The sequence below is a fragment of the Dermacentor albipictus genome, chromosome 8, assembly GCF_038994185.2.
Source record: "Dermacentor albipictus isolate Rhodes 1998 colony chromosome 8, USDA_Dalb.pri_finalv2, whole genome shotgun sequence".
In the NCBI taxonomy this organism is placed as follows: domain Eukaryota; kingdom Metazoa; phylum Arthropoda; class Arachnida; order Ixodida; family Ixodidae; genus Dermacentor; species Dermacentor albipictus.
Window position 1 is genome coordinate 16,533,256 of NC_091828.1, and position 17,415 is coordinate 16,550,670.

Genomic DNA, 17,415 nt, shown 5'->3' on the forward strand with positions numbered 1-17,415 from the left:
GGTAGCGCGTCCTGAAACTGTTACCAGACATGTACGACCATGTCCTAGGTAGCGGGCTAGCAGCACATGATGAGTGTCACAAGTCAAAGTATCACGTAGGGTTTCCGGCGATTCGTTGGGATCGACCCCTGTTACCACGTAGCGAGAGATGTCCCTACCAGAGAGCAGGTATGCTTGAGCGGGCAAGACGCGTCCATTGGGAAGGGTGATTGCTGCCAATGTGCACAGGGCACACACTTTCTCTGATGACGGCACCCACACGGACACCGTGTTGAAGGCCCGATGATATGTGTATATCTTGAGAAGCCCGTCGCTGTTACGCAAGAAGCGAGCGCCTTCTGAAGGGTCATTGTAGGGATCTCTTCTATGTAGGAGGACCGATAGGCGGCGTCGAGGAGTGCAGCAGCACCCGCTTCGAGCTCCGCAATATCCATGTTTTAACGCGATAGCGTTAAGGAGCTCGTGTCGCAGAAAAGCCGGTGTCGTCGGCGTCGGTGTCGGCGTTTGCGGCGTTGACCGTGAGCGATAAATCACGGCAGGCGCTTCATAAATAAAAAGCAACTTCCAAGATTGGCCCGGTGGGAATCGAACCAGGGTCTCCGGAGTGTGAGACGGAGACGCTACCACTCAGCCACGAGTTTTTTTTTCTTTATTCACAAAATGACATACATAAAAACACGTTGGACTACTTGGACCAACGTGACAAGCTAAAATTTCTTGAAATTCACTAATTCATCAAGATTACCCAACCAGTCAGGCGGATCTGCCTGTACACGATATATCTCACGTATGAAAATAATGCTTTCAACAAAATTTTCTCGCGCTGGGCGCGCATTCACATCGGCGTGCGTTACCGCCATCCGTGTCTTCCAAAGACTATGAAGGCCTAGGAGCATTATCATGTCATACGGAAAGCCCTGATGGCTGTCTACCGGCAGGAAACGTATACCCTGTGCTGTTATCGGCAGTTCCTTTTTAAGAGTTCTTTGCAAGACATCCCAATAAAAGATTGCATCCCAGCACTCAATGAAAGCGTGCTCAATGGTCTCCGGCTTGTTACATAGCGCACAGTTGGTCGTCCATGGTACAGATATTCCTTTGTCGGCTATCCATGTTTTGACCGGAAGGGTAGATGTATGCAATTTAAAGAAGAATGACTTTACGCTTGCTCTCACTGGCATCTTTTTAACTCTTTTTAAGACATCTTGTCCTGGGCCTCCATAGTATTTCATTCGGTACAATGGCACTGGCATCATAACGTCAACTAAATCCTTGTAAAGTTTCTTTCTTGTTACTGTGCTCAGGTACTGAACGGAAAACCGAGCTTTTAATATTCGAAGGGAGTCGACTACCTCTCGCAAATAGCCTTTAAGCCGATAGTGTACAGGCTGTGCACTAGACACAATAAATTCAGGCAAAACGCTTTTCAAACGGATCTGGATCATCGTACGCAAGAATGAATCACTTTGATCTCGTAAGAAGACAAAACGAGAAACAATCTGTCGTAAGAACAAATGCGACAATCCAAGACCACCATCTCGAACAGGACGAAACAAGTTGGTACGGCTGACCCTTTCCCAAGTGGAACCCCAGATAAAAACAGCAAAGACTCTGTGTATTTTCTGTACATTCACACGGGTCATCGACAAAAATTGGAGGACATACCACACTTTGGCAATTAAAAACAAATTGCAAACAGTTGCCCTTGCAAACATTGACAAATCACGACCCTGCCATCCTCCGGTTTTCTCTTTTACGCGCGACGTCTCATCCTCCCAGTACTGCGCGGCACTCTCGTAGTGCTCAAGCGGCACCCCCAAATATTTCGAAGGAGACACGGTCCATTGTAACTCCGCAAAGACAGACGGTGTGTTGTCCCAACTTCCGTGCCAAAATCCGATGCTCTTGTTCCAATTGATCTCGCATCCGGTTTGCCTGCAATATCTTTTAGCACCGCTTATCGCCTCTAGTACACTTTGGCGATCTGTACAAAAGATTGCGACGTCGTCAGCATATGCAAGCACTTTAACATGGGACGATTCAAGCTTATAACCATTGATTTTTTCGTTACTTATTAGAGATAAACAGAAAGGCTCTAAATAAATTGCAAAGAGCAGCGGTGACAATGGACAACCTTGCCTCACTGATGATCTGAGTTTAATGTTCTCAGTTAGTGTCTTATTCAGCACGATGTTTACTATGCAGTCATTGTATATCATTTTTAGACCATCGAGTATAACTGTGCCTATGTTAACGTGTTCAAGGATACAAAAAAGAGCTTCATGCGACACACGGTCAAATGCCTTTGCCAAGTCCAGCTGCAACATAGCGACCCGTCCGCCAAAAATGTCACAGCACTCAAGAATACTACGGGCTACATGCACATTTGTAGAGATAGAGCGACCTTTTATGCCACATGTCTGGTGTGGTCCGACTAGAAATGTGATGACACTCTGCAGTCGTTTTGCCAGCACTTTCGTATAAACTTTGTAGTCTGTGTTCGTGAGCGTTATCGGACGGTACGCGCCCACAGATAGCAGCGTAGCATGGTCGTCGGTTTTAGGAATCAGCACCACGTGAGAAGCACGGAAAGAGAGCGGCATTTCTCTCGTTTCGTACGCCTCCGTGATGACTGCGTGTAAAATGGGCGCTAGTTCATCGGCATAAGCTTTGTAGAATGCGGCACCGAGGCCGTCTGGCCCAGGTGTCTTCCCCAGCGGTAGTTCAGTTATCGCCTGTTTTATTTCGTCTACGCTAATGGGTTTCTCCAAAAGGGCTCGAGTATCACCATCTAACCGTGGCATTAAATCAAGGGTATCCTGTGTCAGCGGAATGCTCCCACTTCTTTGTACACCTATTAAGTTCTCATAGTGCTCGACAAATGCACGTTCAATTTCTTCAATGTCGCTGGTAATAGTGTTCTGATACGTAATTTCTCTGATTTCATTTTGTGTTGCGTATCTCCTTTCGTCACACAATGCGCGCTTATTAGGAGTTTCCCCCAACCATATCTTCTCAGCTCGCGCCCTTATTACTGACTCAGCCACGAGTTCGATGCTTCCAAGCGGTGCAAACGCGCTTATAGTGAATGCGGTGTTGCCTTCGAAACGAGCCGTGGAAAGTTATACTGCGGTGTATATCGGTAATTATGAACATGTAACGTACAGAAGTCACAATAGACCCCTTGCAAAAGTACGCCCCTCGCGGCCGCCGCCGCAACTACGTGCGCAGCCGCCATGTTGTGGGGGTGCCGCCAGCTGCCGCTCCTGTCTCGGCATTGTTGACTAAGGAAAGCGTCGCGTCGTTCAAGGCTCTTACGTTGCAAGTCTGCGTTAAGAATATTTATTTGGCAATGGTTCACTTCTGCTGTGTTCCTGAATGTCACCAGGAGGGATACCGATGCAAAAGCGGCGAAAAGGTACGTATACGTGCGTGCTATTATTACGGGTGTTGTTCGCGGACATACCACTGTTGTCCTGGTGCATTGACTCCGCGTAAACGAGCTTGGAGCGAACTTTCCCCGCTGCTGTATTCCGTTATTTTAGCGAAACATTGTGGTAACGCTTTAGAGGCTACGGTAACTGCGTTTTGTGTGTGTGTGTGTGTGTGTGTGTGTGCGCGCGCGCGCGCGCGCGCGCGTCTGTGATCACAGTAGGAATGAAACGACCGTGCGTGCTAAATGCAGGCGTTAAGCCGCGCTTCGCAAACACTGCGCAAAACTAGCCGCTCGAACTTCGTTCCCCACCGCGTGGGACGTTTCTGCTGAGCGTTGGTTTATCCACGCATGTGTTCGTATTTTGATGGGCGGTAACGTTTTGGGGCACTTGTATAGGGGGTAGAGACGCTGTCGCTCCCTGAAACCACGGCTGTACTGCAGCGCAGCGATCGTACTAGTGACAGCACGTTAAAATAAATGACCTCGTCGCAGTGTCCGCAGTCTACAGGCAAGCTATATAGATACGGTGAAGTATATTTGCACTGACGAAAAGTCTGTATTATACCGTGATGTAACTCGAACGTCGCACTCTTGGCCAGCCTGTCTGGTACGACGTGCTACAAATGTGTCGGCAGCCGGCAAGTAAAAAAAAATGTATGTGGTCTACCTATAGCTGCCTAGTTTCCTCATAATCATGCCGAGTATTTTAGTCAAAGCCGCGATCAGAAAAAAAATATTACATTTTTTGCGCCTGCGCCTTTTCATTTATTTTTAAAAACCAAGGATAATTTTTTGTGAACCACAGATTAAAATCATGCCATGAAGTTATAGCGAAGAAAGCACTTTTTTTGCGAGTGAGCAACATGCAGTGCTAAAAACGTACTGCCTAGATCCATCCTGAATTTCCTTTTAGTCAGCTGCATTGGTACCCATGGCAACGTAAGAATATGAGGGCTAGTGACCCAGCTCTTTTAGTGAAATACCTGTTTTTAGACAAGCACATCATAATTTACCTTTTGCAGGTCTCATTTCACAAGTTCCCACGGGACAAGGTCATGTTCAAAAAGTGGATAATCGCCATAAGAAGGGATCCAGGGCCAAACTTCGTGGTCGGCCAGTTTACGAGGGTCTGCTCCAAACATTTCAAGCCGGATGACTATATCCCAAACGTGGCCAGTGGGCGACGCTTTCTGAAAGACAATGCTGTGCCGACGCAGTTTGTGTTTGCCAAGCCTGTGAAACAGCGTCGACCACCTAAGGAGCGAGCACTGCGCTGCAGCAAGAGTCTCACAAGCCATCTTTTACAAGCAGCAAGCCCCGACACTGATCTGAGTCAGCGTGAAAGTAAGAGTGACCGAGATATGACCTGGGAACCTTCACAGCAATCCGAAGATGCAGGCCAACGAGCCAAGGGTCATGCGACGCAAAACACTGCTGCAGATTTGGTTTGTCAGTCGTGCACTGCCACTTTTCAAAAAATTCAACTGGAGCTAAAAGCAAGGTGCGAAGAAGTTGCACAGCTGTCTGCTCATGTTCAGAGCCTTAAAAGGGCTTTAGGTGAAGCAAGGAAGCTCAGAGAGGACATCGTCGCAGTAAACGACAACAACATTGAGCTGATTGCAGAGAACAAAAAGCTAACTGAGCAGCTTGAACATGTCAAAAAGCAGCTGCAAGAAATGCAACGAGCAGCTGAAGACAAAGAAAGTCGAGCAAAAAAAGAAAGAAAGCCATTTTCACTTGCGAGGTTCCGTGATGACGACAACAGCATGCAGTTTTACACTGGATTATCTAGCTACAAGCACTTTCAATGCTTCCTTTTATACCTGAAGCCGGGTGAAAATGCCTGTAATGTATACTTGGAAAATGAAAGCACACCTGGGGACGTTAAGGGACGCCCACGGAAGCTTGAACCTGCGGAAGAACTTTTTCTCACACTGATGAAATTGAAAACTGGATTTTTCCACCTGCATCTCGGGCATATTTTCGGTGTTTCTGCAAGTACAGTGTCAAGAGTGTTTTCTGGTTGGATCAATTTTATGTACATCCAGCTGGGAAAACTTACTCTGTGGGTGCCACGCAGTAAGATTGACAGGCACATGCCTCCTGCATTTCGGGAGCTGTACCCAAGCACAAGGGTGATCATCGATGCCACAGAGGTAAAGTGTGAAGTACCTAGCTCCCTCGTTTTGCAGTCAGGTACGTACTCAACTTACAAGTCGGCGAACACGTTTAAGGCACTCATTGGCGTGGCACCAAATGGTCTTCTTACGTTCGCATCAGAACTTTTCATGGGGTCGCTCTCCGACCGCGAAATAGTGATCAGAAGTGGTTTTCTGGACTTAAACTTTGCTCCCGGCGACACTGTCATGGCCGACAAGGGCTTTAAGATCAAGGATCTACTTCAAGAAAAAGGGGTCGGCCTGAATCTGCCACCTTTCTTGACACAAAAACAATTTGAGGAGGATGACGTGCAGCGGACACAAGAAATCGCTTCACTCCGAATTCACGTCGAAAGGAGAATACAACGAATCAAGTGCTACCACATCTTTGATAAGGCAGTACCACTTTCCCTGGGTCCGCTGATTAATCAGGTATGGTCAGTGTGTGCCGTGCTGAGCAATATGCAAAGCCCTTTGATCACCGAAAGCGGGTGACTGGTGGGAAAAACTGCTTTATTGCTGCTAACTCTTACAAATCAATTTGTTTATTACAAAAGCTCACTTGCCTTTATTGCATAAATGTTTAGCTCTTCATGCAATATTCATGTTTTCACCTGCTGTACGAAGAATGGGAGCAGAGTGTCAAAATAAAAATTGTCTAGCACATGAACCATGTCGTTCCACTCTTTTTCGGCGAAACGCACGCGCTGCACTATAATAAAGTGCGGTCCGAAGACAACGAAGTCTGCCCACTGTGTGCGAGTTATCCCCATCTGTCCAATCACCTGCTTGTAGTGTTCATGGGAAACTTTCAGTTCAGGTTGGCAATCTTCATCAAATGCAACGAAGAAGTCTTCTGAAAGGAGAACCTCTCTCGTGGCATGTCTGAGGGAGTATGGGCATTTCACCTCTACTGTACCCCATGGAAAAGGTTCACAAGGGTCAAAGGTTAGGGCGTCAGGCGATGCTCCAAGCCATGACCTGGACGGGTCGACAAAAAGGCCACAGTTGAATACTTCAACAGGATGTCCCGCAGTTGTCAAGGTATCCTTGTACCTCAGGAGGGCGTCTTTCTCGTTGGCTATGCCGTACCTGGAAAAGGAATTTAGTGAAGCTTCAGGAATTCGAGTGTACGCCCAGGACACAAGTGCATTTGCAATATGTTTTCAGTAACACCATGCCTGAACGTACCTGACGGGCTGAACGCGTGACAGGTCCTTCGGAGTCGTCAGGTTAATCAAGCCTTTCTTTGTCCACTTCTTCCGGTTCAGGACCAAACCGAAGTTGGATGCAGTAAGGCGGTGAAGGCGTCCTTGATGCCATGTTAGGCTGTTTCGTTGCCTCCTAGACGTCCTTTCTAGGTCCTGCGCCTCCGCTGGGGTGATGCATATACTCTGAAATGAATTTCAATGGCACATACCTTATGTGTTAGTGTGCAGGGACTGAAACAATTGATTGTTCGAGCCTACATTAAGGCAATGTTGCATGAATATAGAATATAAAACTATTACCTTAAGAAATGCTGCAGATGCTCCATCAAACGTGTCGGGTATTTTCCATTGTGGAACAGTGAAAGCGCCCGTAAACAGCTCCGCACTTGCCCATATTTGCGGCCGAGGCACTTCTAGCTCTTTGGATATGAAGACTGCAAATCCATGAGGAACCACAGACTGTTGGTAGTCGAGAAGGCAGCCCTTTAAACGTGTCCCAAATTTTGTTTCAGTGACGTCTGAGCTGTCTGCAGCGTCGAGGAAGCTGGCGAACTCCTGCATACCATTAATTTCTTTCAGTGCATCGGCAAAGGCCTTTATGTCTTCCTCCTGTTGCTTCGGGTCTTCGTTAGCAGCAATGCCTTTATAGAGGCGAGAGGTGCGGGGCAAATCTTGCCCGCCCTCCCCTACTCTCCGCCAGTCTACCTGCTGCAGACTTGTTCCGCGAAGCGGATTGGTCCTTGGCACTCTCCACTGCTGCGGCAAATCTGTCGATGAGAGATGCTCTGGCGCTTCATTGTATCCTTTAACTTGAAGTAATGCCACTAACTTCAGCACAGCTTGCAAATGGTTACATGCGTGCTTGCCAGCAGCGCACTCACAAAGGCCGCCAAGTATGTCTCCCTGAAGCGACAACGCTGCCTTGACTGTATATGGTGAGAGGGTTTTTCGTTGGCTTCTGTAGCAGCTGGCCTTCACAAAGATGGTATTAGCCCTGAAACGAAGTGAATCGAAATGTAGAACAGTCCCGGTTTATGCTGGATTGCCACGCGAAATTCTTTATATCTTTCAACTGCGATGAGAAGCACGCGACCTTTTGTTACCAATCGGAGGGGGGGGGGGGGGGGGCGTTACCCCTTACATACGCAATGGACCATGGCTCGTTGGCAAATACGCAATTTTTTCAGTGTGGGCGTGTGATGTAGCATGGCTTTTCAACTGCGAGCTTATGCAATCATGTGCACAATCACATTTACGTCCAACAGGAAGCCGATAGGTCTGCTTCGCTGCAGGGCAGATGAATGACACAGAAGTGCTTCTGAGGGGGCAAAGTTGATTAACATAGTCGGACACACGCTGTGACATCAAGCAATGCTGTAAAACGTGATACCTGAATTCTGCAATGGCCCGGCGCCCACCACATTTTTCGAGTAAAATCAGACGCTGGGTTTCTTACCCCTCTTTAGAGACTTCCATCATTCAACTGCGTTATGGCGAAGCAGAAACGCGAGCATTTTGTAGTGCAGATTCACGAAGAAAAGCCCAAAATTTTTGAACAGGTGGTAGCGGGACAACGCCTTCTTTTTTTTTCGGGAGATAAAGTATTTTACGGATTAGTAATCAGCAAACGGCTCAACAGTTCCACGAGCGTAAAACCCTGGTGAGCGATTCACCTCAACAAAGTGGTTCTTTTCCGTTCGAGCCTGCGTTCACACCGTGTATAAAGCTACGAGTACTACAACAACTAACTTTATTGCCACATTGAAAACATTCAATGACCAAATTCGGTTAAATTAATCGCCTTTCATTCAGATAGCCTACTACATGGCTCCGAACAAGCGCGCGGGGTGCAGGAGCTATTAAGCGCTTCCCAACATGCCGAATCCATGCGCGCACAAATGTATTGGCCTTGCAAGCTTTCTCAGCGCTGTTACTAATGTTATCTATGAAATTGGCATCACTAAGCCGCAAAAACTTACGTTTTGCAAGAGTAGTTCGCGGAGACTGTAGAGGCAACAACGTAGCTCTCTGTCACCAACTTGTACGCCTTTCGTCGGCCCTTCGTAGTCTTCGTCGAAACAAAACTGCTGATTGCCGTCTCCCGGAGTGGCGGAAGGCACGACAAGTCACTCTCCCAACCGTGTACCGGGTAAACGACGTCGCTCATGTCGAAATCAGCGTCCAAGTAACACCTGACAACTCCAACTTACAGCAGCACCTCGTCATAGAACAAAGAACCAACAACGGCGGCTACTACGCTCCCGCAGTGCCCGCGCTCCCCCGCAACATGGCGAATTCATTCCCAGGATGCTTTTCGCAACCGAAACCGAAACTCGATTTACTCGGCAGGTGGCGTACTTTTGCAAAGGGTCTATTACACGAGTTGCGAAGTGCGTTTCCGCTGCATTTCTTCTGCGCTTTCCGCACACGCAGAGCCATCTTGCGGCAAACACAGAAGACCCCCTCCTCTCAATGTACGGCGCTGCCCCGACAGGAGGCGCGCCGCGCGCGCATTGGGACCGCTGCCAGGCGCGTCGCGGGATTCCCTCTCCCCTGACGACGCTTCGCCGTGCTCCCGGTTTAGATTACTATCTATCTCTCTGCCCGTGCCGATCACGACGTTTGGCTGGCGTAGATCGTTTCCCCTCCGAGACACCGAGTTCTTTGGTTCGTTCCGTTCGCTCAGGCGCACGTTTCGTTGCCGCGCCGAACGCTGCGTTGCTCGACGCTCACCGCGTGATAGGTGGGCGCTAAGTCCGATGCGGGGCGCATCGTAAGTGATCGCTGTGCCGTAGCGCATTGTCTTATACCCCTTGGCGGGTCGACGGGAACGCTGTCGCGTCCCACTCTTGAAGGCGAAGCTTAAGCGTCCTCCAATTTTTTCGGTGCTTATAGTTCAGGTAACTGACCGAAATTGTGTATGTCCAGAACCCTGAACGTCTACGGAACGCAGGGACACCATCCTCTTGGACCTAGGCCCGTTTCCGGCGGCTCCGCTATTTCAAGAAGCTACCAGATACGCGGCGTCGGAGTTAGCATGCATCAGAGCTAAGGCGCGGCGGCGGCCGCCGCCTCGCGTCGGTGCAGCGTCTGGCACACGACACCGACGCAAATGGCGTCTCAAGAAATCTCTTCTTTTGCGGCGGGCGCCTCAAATGACGCGCCGTCCCAACCGAAATCCGGTACAGAGGAAGACGGCATGGATTTTTCCGCAGCCTTAACTCGTAAAGATGAAACTAATACAAGGCTTATCACGGACGCTGAGGACCTGCGGCGGTTTACGAGAGAAACCGACGAATTGGGATGGCAGACGGTGCTAACGCTCCGCCAAAAACGGCAGTAAGCGAAGGAACGCCTGCAAGCGAAACAGAACGAGCTTTCGCAGAAGGAACAGAACTCACCCCCCATCTGCCGACGCAGGGCGCGACGGAACAAGTTACCACCACTGCCGCGGGATGACTTCAAGATAATTCTCCGCCCGCACCAAGGACTCCCGTTGAAAACTCTAACCAGCCCGATGCTCGCAGCAGTGATCGCCGCCTGCCACAACAAAGAGTGAGCATTTTATACTGCGCATAAAACAGGGCTCAAACATCGCAATAGTCTCAACTTCTGAGGAAAAGACAGCTAATCTCCTACGCAAGATCACAGCTCTCACAGTCAATGGCAAGACGCACGCGTTCAATGCGTACGCTGCCACAGGTGAAGGTGCCGTCAGAGGTGTCATTCGTGGACTCCCGCCGCACACGCCCGGAGAGACAATCAAGGCAAACCTCCGAGTCCGTACCCAGGGCATCGAGATAATCCAGGCAAGAATACTAGGGGACTCGAAGAGCGCAGTCATCACTTTCCTCGGCACGGTCCTACCGCGGTTCGTCTACTATTGCGGTGGGGAGGGAAATGGCGTGCCATCCATACCACAACTTGGTGCAGGTTTGCAAGATTTGTCACAGCGTCGGCCACCGCACGGACGTTTGCCCGCAACCGGACACAAAAGTGTGTGGAATCTGTGGGGCGCTCGAGCCCGAAGACGGACACGAGTACTCGCCACGATGTGCCGCTTGCAGGGGGGCAGCACCTCACGGGTGACTGAAGCTGCAAAAAATGCGTGAAGCAAACACGACCAGAAGGCCGACCGAGAAGCCGAGCGCACAAAGTTGCTCAACAACACCGACCCCGGTGGTTTGCAACAGGAGACGAAGAATTGGAGCTCAGTGACTTTCTGGAGCTTTCTTACTTTCTGGGTGAACCAACCAGAACGGGAAACAGTGTAGTCAAAGATACCACGCCGTACCTAACTTTCAGCAACAATGACAAAGCTGTTATCTGGAACAACCTAGATGAAGACCTTGGCAGTGATCATTGCATTATTAGTGTCTCAGTTAACATGACGCGGGTTCGCCATAAATTAGGAAAAGCCACCATAACCGATTGGACAGCTTATAGACAGAAGCAAAAGCAGACCACACCGTACGATAGTGCTACAGAATGGACGGAATTTATCAGGAGAATGCACAGAAGCACTACACGGGAAATATCGACAACAGTGAAAACACCGGCAGTAGACAGGTACGTACTACACCTGTGGGAAGCGCGGAGAAGTCTCACCAAAGGTTGGAAGAGACAGACACACAACAGAAAACTCAGGATCAGGATAGCCAGGCTTGCGCAGGAAGCCAGTGAGTACGCGCAGCAGCTGCAAGACACCAATTTCCTTCAGTTTTGTGATGCACTCAAAGGAACGCTTAGCACAAAGCGAACATGGGCTATTCTGCGCAGTATGATAGGACCGACAGGAACACGGACCACCACAAACACAAAACTGAAATTAATTGAGAATGAATACGATGGCACGACCGATGGCACGACCGATGCACTCATTGAGGACCTTAAGAGCGTCTACATAGGAGTTCCGGACACAACATCAGTACAATACAACTATGAGGGACCAGACAACGCGAAGCTGGACGCAGCCATAACAACGGCAGAGCTCTATGCAGCCGCACAATATTTCCGGAAGAACACCGCACCGGGTCCGGACCACATTACGAATGGGATGCTGCGCAACCTGAGTCAGGAATCACTGCAGCAGCTTGCGACCTATTTCAACGATAATGTATGGTCCGACGACGGGGCACTACCAGAAGAATGGGAAGAGTCTACAATCATACTCATACCGAAACCGGCTAAACCCAGAGATCTGCAAAACTTGAGACCAATATCACTCACGTCGTGTGCAGGGAAGCTTTTTGAGAAGGTGATCCAAACTCGACTGAGCAACTAAATCGTGCGGAATGAACGTTTCCCCGACTTTATGCTCGGCTTCAGGCCACACGTCTCGGCACAGGACGCCTTTCTTATGCTTCGCGACGAAGTTTTGGACCCGCCACGAAGCAAAGAAGCCAGGATAATTGTAGCGCTCGATGTCAAAAAATCGTTTGACACGATCTCTCACGAAGCAATCCTCGATGGTCTGGAAGACATAGGTTGCGGAAGAAGAGTGTTTCGGTACGTCCTTACCTTCCTTCGCGACAGGAAGGCAATGAATGGGCTGGGCAGTACGCGCTCTGACATCTTTGCGATGCCCAACCAAGAAACTCCACAGAGCTCAGTGTTGTCACCACTTGTTTTCAGCGTCGGGATGAGGCGACTGGCCCTAGAACTCGAGCAAGCACGCGACCTCGGATGTACCATCGACGCCGATGACATAACGTTGTGGGCACACCGGGGTTCCTACGGAGAAAAACAAGACCTATTACAGAAGGCCATAAACAAGGTAGTAAACTTCACCAAGCACGAGGGTATGACGTGCGCACCCGAAAAATTAAGAGTTCATGCGCGTACGCAGCAAGCGTCATAAGAAAGCTGCCACACCAAGGATAGACTTACATCTCGACGGCCAGGCCATTCTTGAAGTCGCCCAAATGAGAGTGCTTGGCCTACTTATCCAAGATAATGGCAACGTCGATGCCACAATTCGGAGCTTAAAACCAACCATTAAGAGTGTGGCACCTATGATATGGCCAGTTGGACTCAGCCGCAACGGACTCGCGGAAGAAGAAACTATTAGTCTGGTGCAAGCATTTGCGATTAGCCGCATCACTTACGGCTTGCCGTTCCAAAAACTTGACCAAACTGAAATGAAGAAGGTGGACACCCTTGTCAGAACGGCATACAAATCTGCTCTGGGACTCCCGAACACAGTCAGCATGATGAAGAATAATATAATAATAATAACAACAAATATGAAGAACATGCCGCTGCAGTTCCGATATCGCAAAGAGAAAGGCTGAGCTCTACGCCCCAGGGCTGCTCTATTCTCCAAAGACTGGGACACAATGCTCGACCCCTGTTTTGCGGAGACGAAACAGACTTGTCACGAGATTTGAGTGAGCACGTCCATGTCTCACCTATACCAAGAAATATGAGTGCCAGGTACCACGGAGGCCGCAGACAGGCCAGGACGAGGACTCTGCAGAAGCGATTCGGCAAGGATCCGGCCGCCTACTACACTGACGCGAATGCAACCACTCGCAGGGACTTCTACACGATCGCCGCAACCAACAGAGTCACCACGATAACCGCTACTGTTAAGACTACCTCGGTATGCACAGCAGAGGCAGCGGCAAGAGCGCTGGCGATACGAGACGCCGACTTCAAGGGTCAGTCGGCTCATGTGCCTACAGACTCGCAGGCAGTGTGTCGACTCTTCATGCGGGTAATGCTACCGCGCAGCGCCCAACGAATACTCGGCTCACGACTGGACTGGACCACGGCACTACGTGGTGCCCGCGCACAACAGACTGGACGGGAACGATAGGGCAGACCGCATAGCTAGAGGAAGCAACGACCGAGCAGCGGCCAGAACCCTAGAGGAACCACTGCCCGCAGTGCGCGACATATTAGAGAATCAGAGGAGGGAGAGACGGACCTACGGCCCTCCGCACCCCAAACTATATAGAAGACAAGCCCAAGACTGGCGTCGCATACAAACCTATTCATACCCACACCTAAACCGCTTTCACAAGAAGCACCCGACATATTACAGCGACACGCCCGTGGTGCGGCGCAAAACCCACGCTGGCCCACATAACGTGGGAATGTACGGCTCGGCCAAGCAACATCAATTCACTTTTTCTAAGCGTCACGGACTTCGTACGGCAATGGGAGGCACTACTCGCAAGCGAGGATCAGGGGAGCCATTTGGCCCTCCTGGACCAAGCTTAGCGAGCCGCGAGAGCCAGTGGAGCTCTGGACTGAGGACCCCACCCAGAACTGCCATAACTCCGATTAACTGAGCAATGAAGTTTTTTTTCTCTCTCTCTCTTCTATGTAGTAGCCTTCCTATTGACGGATGTCAACATTATACGATCCAGAGGGCTGCAGGATGGGCTGCCGGTAGAGCGTCAGTATTGAGCAGGCACGGACGCTTTTGTACAGGAGCAACTGACGAGGGAAGCGCGGGAGACGCGTCCGGTGATGCAGCGTTGCACGGAGACGCCAGTGTTCGCGGGTCATCTATGGTATGTCGTCTTCCATCGTCTCTCCGTTGGTAGCGGTTACCGACTCAGCAGCAGGAATAGTCGTCATAATCTCCACAGCTAACTGCTGCCGCAGCTGCTCTTTCTTGCGTGGCGTTATTGCGCCTTGACGGGATCGCTCTTCACGCGATGAGTCGGCTAAGCCTAAAGCATTCTAACTCACTTTAGGCAGTGCTGTCTTGCCCCCGGTTCGGTGCAACAGGTGGACTGGTTACGAGGTGCAGCCAAAGGTTGCGGAATTTCGCAGTTTCAAAGGGAACATATATCACACACAACATATCAAATATATCAAAACATAACAATATATCAAATCTTCGACCAATGTCTATGATATGTTCATTATGTAAATTGTTGGAACGCATGGTGGCTAACCGAATCCAGTGTAGGCTAGACGTACATCACTGGTATCATCCGTCGCAAGTTGGCTTTCGCCCCCACCTTGGTGCAGAGGATGGCCTAGGTCACTTATCCTCTATGGTTTTGACTGGTCGCCGATCGACCCGAGTGAGGTCCGTTCTCAGCATGGATGTGCGCAAGACATATGACCACGGCAGCCACGCTTCCCTCGTTGAGGTGCTTCGCTGGATTCGATTACCCGCCCACATATGCAAGTTTGTTCACACCTTTCCTACATCTCGTGAATTCGCCATCCGCATCAACAAAACAATGTGGGATCTTTTCGGCCACATCGCAGAGTACCGAAAGGGTCAGTGCGGGCGCCCATATTGTTCAACATTAGCCTTGGGGTGGCGATTGGGTGACATTGCTGATCTGCACGCACTCATTCATGCGGACGACATCACAGTATGGACTGTCCACCCGTTTCTCCAAATTCAAGCCACAAGGTTACAGGTCGCTCTTACAATTACAGATCAATAGTGTCCTTTTGTACGACTCCCGTTGTCGCCTCAAAAGACGGCTCTGCTTCCCGTCGCGAATGCGCGCGGTCGCCGTGCGTTTAACACCACCCCTGTCGTCCTATTTTTTAGCACAGAAGCAGAATTCCAGTCGTTAGCTCACTCTAAGTCCTTGGCCTGGACCTGCACGAGTGCGGCTCCGCCAGCCCCGGGATTCGCACAGCACGTCAGAAGGCATCCCAAATGCTGCAACTCGTCCACAGGATTTCTCAAAAGTCAGGTGGTGCCACAGTCATCATCGCCCGCCTCCTCATACGTACTGTGTTACAGCCAAGATTGATATACCAAGCCCAGTTTGACCACATGACACGCGCAGAGTGGGACCGCTTGGAAACTATCAATCGAGCAGCAATGCGTGTTATTACGGGCCGCCCTCAAATTACGCCCATTCACGCACACCAGGCCAAAGCGTAATACGCTAGACGAACTGGTTCACCAGCGTCGCCAAGCTTGTTCCGCAAAGTGCCATAATATCCCTGAAACCGCAGCTCTTGAGAGGTATATGGCAGACGGTTCGGCGATGCCCCGCGATTCCTGCCCGCCACGACCACCGTGGCTTTATCAGCAAGTTACGGACAATCGGCCTTTGACTCAAATACGCGCACGATCCGTTGGCAACCTTAGTGAGTCCAGTATAATAGCAAATAGCTCATCAACTACGAGTGCGAGCTCTTCCCGCAGACATGTAGCGTAGGTCGACGCTAGTGTGAGTGATGATCACGTCACCATGGCTATCGGTTGTCCGGAAATACTGACAGAAATAGCAACCTGCTCGTATGCTTGGTCCCCTGCCTGACCGTCGACACAGGCGCAGCTTTTGGCAATCCCAGACGCAATATCCATCCTCTGTCCGCTCCTTTTGTCGTCTGGTAGGCACATTGACATCTTCACCTATTCCTCAGCTGTCATCCGTTGTCTGCGGCGCGTTCTGAATTCCGACGTTTTGGCACACGAGATTCAGGACATAGTTGAGCAATTACCCGTTACAGTACGTCTACAATGGATACGTCGCAATGCATGTCACACACAAGCCTTAGTGGATGCAACAAGTCATAACAAAACTTCTCGTCCACTTCAATCGGCCCCCACCTCTCCGGAGACAAGGCTTCTCGCAGAAAAAGAACACCTTCGGCACGCCACACGAGCACATCTCCCACCGTGTGGCACCGAACTTGCTGGCGGTCTAGCGTGGGAAGAGGTCTTGCTACGAAGCTTACGCCTAGGTGTAGCCCTTACCCCTGCTCTAACCTGGTCGTGGTCCGCACAGTACCGTGCCTCTATCAGCGATTCCTGCCCCTTCTGTCCCGCTCCTGTCTGTGAGGTGTACACTGGGCACCTCCTCTGGACTTACACGCCCTCCGCCAGAAACACCTGCTTCGATGTGGACCACCCTCACGTCGGCCGCCAGATGTATATCTTGGGTCTCCACCACCAGAAACTGCTGGACTTTTTCCGAGAATCCGGTGTTTATCTACACCTGTAAATAATTGTTTATGCCAGAAAGCACGCTGTTGCAATAAAAAACAAACTGCGCCCTTTGCGCGTCCGCGCGCAGTCTCGCGTGCCCTATTTTGAAAGCGATCTGCAAACAGCTCATACGTTTGTGCGTGCTGTGTTCTCGCTGCTCAGTTTGTTTTAAAGCGATACACAGCACGAATGTCACTACGCTCGCTGCCGCTGCCGCGTTTCATCGAGTCAGCGTTTTGACAGCGAGTGTTCGCGGTCATCGAGTCTGATGTGCTCATGTTTTCATGTGCACTCTGGCACCATGCTTGATAATTTAGTGACTAAACAATTGTTTCCAACTTTATACCGCCAATAAAGCTACTATCCTTACTTCGTATAGCTGTCTACTAATTTGTTATCGCAATCGATGCTTCCCCTTTCGGGCGAAATTGCGACATTTACTCCAATGATTGTGCGCAGTTTTCGCAGTTATGAAATGTCGCAGAAATTGAATGCTCATTGCGTCATTTGAAACTGTGGTATTGAGTAATACAGACTGTTCTCAACACGTGTATAAATAATATAAAATACGTCAAAATATTTTGTAACAGGAGTATTGGGGGAAAATGAATATTTAAAATTGTTCACGTAGCTTTGAAAACAAATCATGTGCGTGTATTCTGTTCATAGCAATTCTGTTTCCCT

General features: G+C 49.9%; 3 protein-coding genes across 3 annotated transcripts in view; 2 read left to right on the forward strand and 1 right to left on the reverse strand.

Annotated features, from left to right (window-relative positions):
* The window catches only part of LOC139048372 (uncharacterized), a 118,044-nt gene that overhangs the window by 96,678 nt on the left and 3,951 nt on the right, over positions 1-17,415 (forward strand). The gene's annotated exons all lie outside the window — the stretch shown is intronic.
* On the forward strand, positions 3,236-6,222 carry LOC139048370 (uncharacterized). Its single transcript, XM_070522754.1, has 2 exons — positions 3,236-3,418; positions 4,459-6,222. The coding sequence occupies exons 1-2, from the start codon at positions 3,353-3,355 to the stop codon at positions 6,088-6,090; spliced, it is 1,698 nt and encodes a 565-aa protein (XP_070378855.1). The 5' UTR covers positions 3,236-3,352; the 3' UTR covers positions 6,091-6,222.
* On the reverse strand, positions 6,198-9,079 carry LOC139048371 (uncharacterized). The gene is made up of 4 exons (XM_070522755.1): positions 8,786-9,079; positions 7,107-7,800; positions 6,787-6,989; positions 6,198-6,687 (listed from the first exon to the last, which is right to left on the reverse strand). Exons 1-4 carry the CDS (start codon positions 8,971-8,973, stop codon positions 6,198-6,200), a joined length of 1,575 nt encoding a protein of 524 aa, XP_070378856.1. The 5' UTR covers positions 8,974-9,079.